We start from the raw sequence: 8,188 nt of genomic DNA on the forward strand, positions 1-8,188 counted from the left end.
CAGATGTTTAGCAAGGTGATGAGATATGTTTAATCAGGGGCAAAGAGAGGAGGTGTAATGTGCTGGAAAATGCAAGAAAAACATGAGCAGAAAGAGATGAAACAAGGTGTAAAGATGGTTGTGGATGGCAGATGTTGATCATTACTTAACAGTGTGTATGATTTAGTGGCATCTAGTGGTGAGGATGAAGATTGCAACCAGCTGCACACTCCTCCACTCCTGCCATTCCAAACATGTCCTTCGTGACCATTTAAGCTTTTCTTTTTTAAAGATATTTAAATCAAAATAAACATTTAAAACGTGACTTTCTGTTATGGATTTTGTATGATTTCAGTTTGCCACTTTGGTCCATAGACTGTAAATGGAAAGCTTTGGTAATAATAATAATAATAATAATAATAATAATAATATTTGGTACAAACATTCAATCCACGTGATTGAGTGTAATAGCTCATTTCAATTCGACCAATACTTTAATTAAAACTGAATACCTGCAAAACAAATTTCACATTCCATCAGCTTTAGCGGTACTTTGACATAAGTTGAACATTAGCTAATGTTAGCATGCAGTCTGACAGTCACTTAGCTTGCTGACCTTCCTCTTGCTCTCTCCGAACATGTTGGCCAACCACAACACAGGACAGTTTGGCATTTATTCTCCTTTATTACGTCAGCAGGTCAGACATAAAAACAACTCAATAAAAAATCACTAACTTCTGAGTACGTAAGGATTTGCATGACGTATAACCGCTCTTTAACTAAGCAGACTTTGACAAAGTGCACAGCCATAAAGGATAAAGCCACGACATTATGTGAAGTTCAAAGTGTGCTGATAAAAAAAGCTAAATTTGTCACAGTGAATGTTGACCTGCCTGCAGATACTAAGAAGATGTATGCACAGCAGTGCCATAAGGTTAGGAAGTAAGCATAAATACACACTGAACTGCAGGTTGCATGTGTAAGGTGTTTTAATTTGTGTTGACGCGGCATTACAAAATAGCTGAAGAAATACCAGAGTGGATTTGACAATGATTTGCTTTTCGGGTTGGGTTTCCCTGAAGCACATACTCTCCCTTGTTTACCTGCTTCAGCAGAAGCTTTTCTGTTCATACAGTAGGCTATGTTTTTGTTCTGCATGCCTTCTTTTAAGAATGACTTACAAAACTGTCACGCAGGACAAGGACCTGCAGTCTAAACTTTTAAAATGTGGTTTAAAGCTGCTGTTCCTTAATTCATAAATTGTGCTATTGACTTGGTCAGAACCTTTTTTATTTTAAATATGAAGCCCTAACACATTATGCATCCAAAATGCTCCACAGGAGAAGATGGCAGTTCATACATCTTTACATGAAATTTTGTTTGGATGCTTGTTTGCATCTGTATTGTTCCTCTGTAATTTCTGTTTTCTATGATGAGACTTTATTACAGGCTCCAGTAATCCGAGAGGGGAAGATCAGAAAGTTTTTATTAGAATTCACAAAAAATGCCAGCAAAGGTGGATGAATGTCACGAGTAACTACACAACTTTTTCTCCAATCAAGGCTGCCATCTCTTTTAACTCCCTCAGTGTTTGATGGTGACAGTCTTCACCTCTGTGAAGAAGTGGAAGGAGTCCTTCCCTCCCTCCCTCCCCACACCAGAGTTCTTCATCCCTCCAAAGGGCAGGTTCAGATCTCTCACCAGCCAGCAGTTGGTCCACACCATACCTGCCTGTATCTTCCTGGCCATCCGGTGAACCTTCCCAACGTCCTGGGACCACACGGTGGCCCCCAGACCATAGCGCACACCATTGCCCTTGGAAACAGCCTCCTCCTCTGTGTCAAAGGGGCTGACGCAGGTGACGGGGCCGAAAATCTCCTCCTGCATGACGCGGGAGCTGTCAGATATGCCTGTGATGACGGTGGCCGGCATAAAGTAGCCTTTAGCGTTGCGCTCAGAGAGGTCAAGCTTATTCACCCCCTCGCCACAGTGGACTGTGCCGCCTTCAGATTTGGCGAGAGCTACGAAGCTACGGACCTAGTGACCGGGACAAAGAGGGATTTCAATTTAAGTATTTTAAAAATGTGAATTTGTTTTATTTCACGAGAGCTGCAAATATGAGTCGATTTATAGATTATTGATTGATTGTTAAAGGAATTCATGCAAAATTGCATAAAATGCTGTTTTAGCCTCGGAAATATGGAGATTTATTGCTTTACTAAGTTTAATATTAGACAAAATAAGAGATTGACAAAACAAGTCATTTAAAGATACCTTGGACATTTTCATGACATTTGATAGTCAAAAAGAAAATAATTTGCGGGTTAAATAATAATATATATATATAATTAGGGTGAGTTGGAGCCTTATCCAACACCATTTAAATCTGTGTTTATCACCTTCTCCAGGTGCTCTTTGCTGATGAGCGCTCCATTGTCATTGCCGGTGTCAGAGGGCACACCTGTCTTCCACTTCTTAGCCGCAGCCACAAACCTTTCCAGGAATTCGGAGTAAATACTCCGCTCTACATAAATCCTGCTGGTGCACAAGCAGATCTCCCCCTAAGGAAAGGAAGGAAGGGAAATATAGAGGCTTCTGATTTTCCAGGACGTTGTTGTTTCATGGGTCTGCCTCATGACAAAATATGGACTGTGATCTTCCCCATGTGGACAAGTCTGGTCACTGAAGCATTTATCTCATAATAAAGAGTACAAATAAAAGTAAATCAAACTAAATAAAGAAAATTCTTAAATAGAGTCTGAAAACCCTTCCTGACACTCTTCTCTCACCTGATTGGAGAAGCTGGAGCGAACAGTGGTCTCGATGCACCGGTCCAGGTCTGCGTCAGCAAAGATAATGGCAGGGTTTTTACCTCCCAGCTCCAGAGAGAGCTTCTTACAGTAGGGAGCGCTCCGCTCTGTGATGCACTGGGCAGTGGCCGTTGAGCCAGTGAAAGAGACCAATGGGACGTCAGGATGGCCGACCAGAGCATCGCCTGCTTTGGGCCCGGTGCCGAAAACAATGTTGACAACTCCTGGAGGAACACCTGCAGAGATACACAGCTTTATGCAATTCTTCAAACTCATTTTTGTTATAGGTCATAGTGTATAACTGTATGTATTGAATGAAGCAGGTTGGTCAATTACAGTGTATTCTAACTCATACTGTTTGTTTGTATTCTACAGATCAACTCTATTGATATGTATATTTTTGACTGTTGATATAATAATATTTCCTGCTTTATATTATTTATTTTTAACTCAAGCAATGCCTTTTTAAGAAGCTGCTGTGACAAAGACAAAGTATATCTTCTGTGAATGCAAATGGATTGCAATTGCCTTATGGGTGTTGTAGTCTTACCAGCCTGCTGCATCAACTTGCACATCATCCAGGCAGTCACAGAGGTCATCTCGCTGGGTTTTGCCACCACTGTGTTGCCTGCAGCGATGGCAGGAGCAACCTTCCAGGTCAGCAGGTACAGGGGGAGATTCCAGGGGCTGATCAGGCCGGCTGCACAAAACCAAAACACAGGTTTAAAACACATAAGGCACGAAAAAAATAACAGGTTTTAAAGCAGAGATACTGAGCTCTCACCCACTCCCACAGGGCAGCGGATTGTGTAGTTCAGGCAGCCCATGTGGTCCATCTGGCTGCAGTCGTTGGTGTGGTGCAACAATGATGACGCAAAGAAGCGGAAGTTGTATGCAGATCGAGGAATGTCAACAGTCCGTGCAAATGTTACTGTTTTACCTGTAAAGTCACAACAAAAAGATATAGAAGTGGAAAGGGGATAATATTGCAGCACTTGCTTACACTCAAAAGAGTTGGATATCAACCCTAGGACATGATCATTTCATTTTGTACAATGTTTGAGCACTACTTTACTGCCACCCATAGGCCAAATGTCTGTCTGGTCCACAATAATATTAATCTGATACACAGGTAACCAAAACATGCAGTACAAGCTCTTTATGTTCACTTCCCATAAATATTGCTTATGTGTGTAGCTGCATTAATTATTCAATTAGGTTTTCCACAACATTTTATAATAGAATGAGTATTTAAGTCTGTTTACAAGAAAATAATTAAACACATTTAAGAGGTTCTGAGAGACAAGTGATAAAAGAAATATAATTAAGTCTTTCCAGAGAAAAAAGTACCTTGGAAAAAAAAAATTGACCAAAAAGTTTTTAACTGTTGGTCAAATTCAACATGACCTTTGACACTTAACATTTTACCCGTCATACTGCACTTCAACAGGAACTGCATATGAGGGTTGTGAAATCTGGGATTGCAGTAATGTTCATTTGGACCCACTGACTCAGTGCTCCTATACAAGCAGTGTTGACTGAAAATCTGAGTGACTCTTGGGTTGATACCACAGGTGTAACAGCAGTATAGCACACCTTGGTCTCTGGATTCAGCTTGGGCGAACTCCTCCAGGTTGGCGTCTAACAGGTCGGCCAACTTGTTGAGGACCTGAGCTCGCTGCTCCGGGCTGCGAGCGGACCAGCCGGGGAACGCTTCTTTAGCTGCTGCCACTGCTGCCTCCACCTGCAGGAGGTGAAGCACGGAGAGATTGGCACATTGTTCTGTGTGAGGTTTCAGCTGTTCCCAAGATATGACCATCATATATCTGGAGGAGACGTACAATTTTTATTTGTTTAATATGTTTATTGTATTTCTCTCATAAAGTACTGTATCCCTTCTTCATAAAAACATCAATTTTGCTGTAAATACAAATACAAAAGGAGCACAACATGGAAATGATTAACTAAAAAAGCAATTACAACTCTCACAGGTCAAATGCACCAACAAGGCATAAAGTCGTATGCAGGGGCGTCTCTGCATTAGGGGCCGGGGGGCCGGCCCCACCACTAGTGGCCGCTGTGGCGCAGTTCACGACATGATCAATAATTCGATTTCCACTAACAAGTAATATATATATGTATTTTATTTCGTAACTAACATTATTGCATGTTTTTTTACATGATATGACATAATATGACAATGGTAGCACTGTAACTGTGGTGCATTCCAAATCGCTTGCTGTACGTGTTGAGTAATGGTCGTGCTTCTCCTTGCAGTCTTCCTCAACCGGCATGGGGCTGGCATCTCAGCCCCAGTTTAACCAGGTTAGCAGTCAAAAACACAGTGCGCTTGCTCAACGCGATTTCATTGATGAGCGGTGGGGGCACAACGGTTTTGGCCCCATAGCCAATGAAAAATAATAGAAGGACATACGTCACATATTACCATCCACCGTTGACAGGGACGCTGGAAGTAGGGGTGCTGAGGGTGCTGCAGCACCCCCTGGTGAAGGACTATTGCAACACTGCAACACTGACGTAGTAAATCAATCATTTTTATTTTCAACTTTTTACTTTTCAAAATAAAAACATTAATTTTCTACTTTGACATAATCGTGATATTTTTGTTTCCTGTAGCATAATATTGAATCTAGCTCATTTTTTGCTCTGTTGCGCTGCGTTTGGTGACGTCACTCAGCACCCCCAACTCTGAATGACTCCAGGGGGGGGAGAAACACTACTTGGACTACAACAGGGTTCAAGGACTTGAAACATCTTTCGGAACGTCTGAACAAACACGAAAGCAGTGGTTCGCATGTTGAAAATGCTGTTGTCTATTACTGTACTATAGGCTACTACACCTGGCTTATGTGATCTCTCTTAGTTAGTAGGTTAGCAGGTAGGTGCATTTTACACGACTCACTTACAGCAAATATATGTGTATATAATATACTACTTTAACAGCCCCCCGCGTACGCGCGACCGGGCCCCACCAGTCTTTTCGTGCCAGAGACGCCACTGGTCGTATGTAGCACAACAATTATTTCCTAACATTTGTGGTGAGTCAGAAATGACCATACTTTTGCAATGACCTCAATAGAATCTCTACATTTTATCTTTAAAAATGCGTAATTTCCAGCAGCAGAAAGCATCATGGCCTATGGGTTTTAGACAATGCATTCGTATACATTGTCAGTACAAACAAGGCTACTGCAGAATTGTAGGAAAAACAGGGCAGTGGGTTATAATTATAAACCTATAGATATAGCAGGAGGAAGACCCACCTCCTGCGCCCCGCTGTCCGGCACCCTGCAGTACACCTCTCCGATGGACGGGTCGTAGGAGTCGATGTGCGTCCGACAGGGGACGAACTTCCCTCCGATGAAGTTCTCCAGAACCAGAATCGAGTTCTGCTCAGATGGGTTCGACATGGCTGCACCAGCGAGGATATCAAACTATGGCAATAAACTGAGAGAATAACAGCAGACAGCTGCAGGACTGTAGCACATGAAGCCAACGATATGAAGTGTTACTTTGGAGCGGACCGACCCTCCCACTCGACGGCGACCTCCTGTCACGTTTCTCTATTAAACGCACGATAGTTAGCAGCTCTAGGCATTTAAAGGTCTTCAAATATCAATTAAGTTTGAAAACCAGCTGTTTAAGTATTAGGTTTTTTCCCGTATATTTTATTTTGTCACTAGGCTATTACACCCTTAAGTGCGGTGTGGGAATTGCTTCCTGAATACAAGGTATAAATGTACTATAGAAGCTCGAAGATGCCAAAGTGATGACTTAGTAGTCCTGTAAAAAAAACAATGGCTCAGGCTTAGTATTTAAAAAATAATGAGTACGTATCTTAAATAATAAGAACATTTGAAAGTTTTGCATAATAATGAACTAATATGTAAAATAAATGACATTTTCCCAAAACCATCCGATCTGGAAATAATGATAAACACAACCAGAAATAGCTCTGTAAAATGTCTCTGTAAAAACTGTTTCCTACCGTTTTTAAACAATTTCCCTGTAAGGGATTAATAAAGTATGTCTTCTTCTCTTAATGCTCTTAACGTCTTTCATTTTTGTAAAGCACTTTGAATTGCCTTGTGTTGTAAGGTGCTACAATATATACATAAACCTGCCTTCCTTGCCTAACATTAACATTAAAGATTAACCCTTTTTTCAAAACTCAAGGTTGTTTGGCCTATATCTCACCAAGGGCCATGAACAACACTGCTTGTATACAGCTTTCAGGCTTTGTGTGTCAAAGTTGTTCCAGGGTGACAGACACCTATGTCCCTGCATGATGATCTTTCTGATGAATTTCTGTAGCAGAAAACATTGCTAGCCTTACACAACGCATCTTAAGTGTCGATGACAGGAAATGTACTGAACACTGCCATCCTATAAACCTACACTGTGCCTAGTGTGGTGGAAAATCCTCTTCATGAGGCTTTACACTGTAGCTAAGAGACCCAGCAAGGACATTAAACGTCATCAGTATAGCATCAACTTTCAGTGCGAAGCAAACTTGTCGTCAAGCGTATTTCATTTACGCTGCTGTTCTTTGTTTCTGCAGTCTGAAATAAGTCATCTATTTTTGAGACCTTTGCCCCAGCCACGGTATTTAGTTTTGCAGCGTATGTGACTGAGCCAGCAACTGCAGCTGTAGGGAGTGATATTAGATTGAATGTTATTTAGCAGTATGTGTCACCTTTAACAAAGATAAAGGTATCATCTTAAAGACATGCACAACAACTTCCAAATTATGCAATTAAAAGAAATTCTAAGTATCCCAAAAACATAAAATGCAAACCATTACACTATATCTCCGTCCATTCAGTGTGTATCCCCAATGCACAGTTTCCTGTGTATGCGTACAGGGACCATAGAGACATTTTGTGACTTGATTCCCATCAAAAAGTTATCTAATAACTTTCCACCCTATATATCTTCCTGTTTTATGAGTATAGTTTACTTATTCCTGACTTGTACATGCACTATGTCCGGTTCAATGTTCTTATTGCACTATTGATGTCTTAAATATACTGACTTCATTATCTGTCAGGAGCCTGGAAATTCAGATTCTTGCCAATGAAATTCTGAAGATCTCCCCCTTTTTTATTTTGATTGTCCTTGTCTCTAGCTTCAAGTCATCTAACACATTGTTTGGGAAGTGGAACTATGTAAACCGTGGTCACACATGCTTGTCACTTCAGAGTCCACCACTGGAAACTGGAAAAGCATTGTGGGCATTTTTCAAAAATTGTGACCTATTTTGACTTTGATCAGCATTCATTGAGTGTGTTTTTTGGTGCTTTCCACTCCAGAGGTAACAACCCCAGGCATGTCACTGTCAAAACCAACAGGAAACTATCACCTCTACATTTTCATTT

At 41.1% G+C, this 8,188-nt stretch overlaps 1 protein-coding gene across 2 annotated transcripts; it reads right to left on the reverse strand.

Annotated features, from left to right (window-relative positions):
- Window positions 1-950: 950 nt before the first annotated feature.
- aldh8a1 (aldehyde dehydrogenase 8 family, member A1) lies at window positions 951-7,999 on the reverse strand. 2 transcript variants are annotated; one of them, XM_063901503.1, is made up of 7 exons: window positions 6,074-7,999; window positions 4,386-4,533; window positions 3,574-3,729; window positions 3,340-3,489; window positions 2,769-3,025; window positions 2,379-2,540; window positions 951-2,016 (listed from the first exon to the last, which is right to left on the reverse strand). In XM_063901503.1, the coding sequence occupies exons 1-7, from the start codon at window positions 6,218-6,220 to the stop codon at window positions 1,564-1,566; spliced, it is 1,473 nt and encodes a 490-aa protein (XP_063757573.1). In that variant the 5' UTR covers window positions 6,221-7,999; the 3' UTR covers window positions 951-1,563. The 2 variants fall into 2 exon arrangements, with proteins under 2 accessions (XP_063757573.1, XP_063757574.1); XM_063901504.1 differs by having other exon boundaries at window positions 4,386-4,615.
- Between the last annotated feature and the right edge of the window lie 189 nt (window positions 8,000-8,188).

This window comes from Eleginops maclovinus, chromosome 15 (assembly GCF_036324505.1).
Source record: "Eleginops maclovinus isolate JMC-PN-2008 ecotype Puerto Natales chromosome 15, JC_Emac_rtc_rv5, whole genome shotgun sequence".
NCBI lineage: Eukaryota > Metazoa > Chordata > Actinopteri > Perciformes > Eleginopidae > Eleginops > Eleginops maclovinus.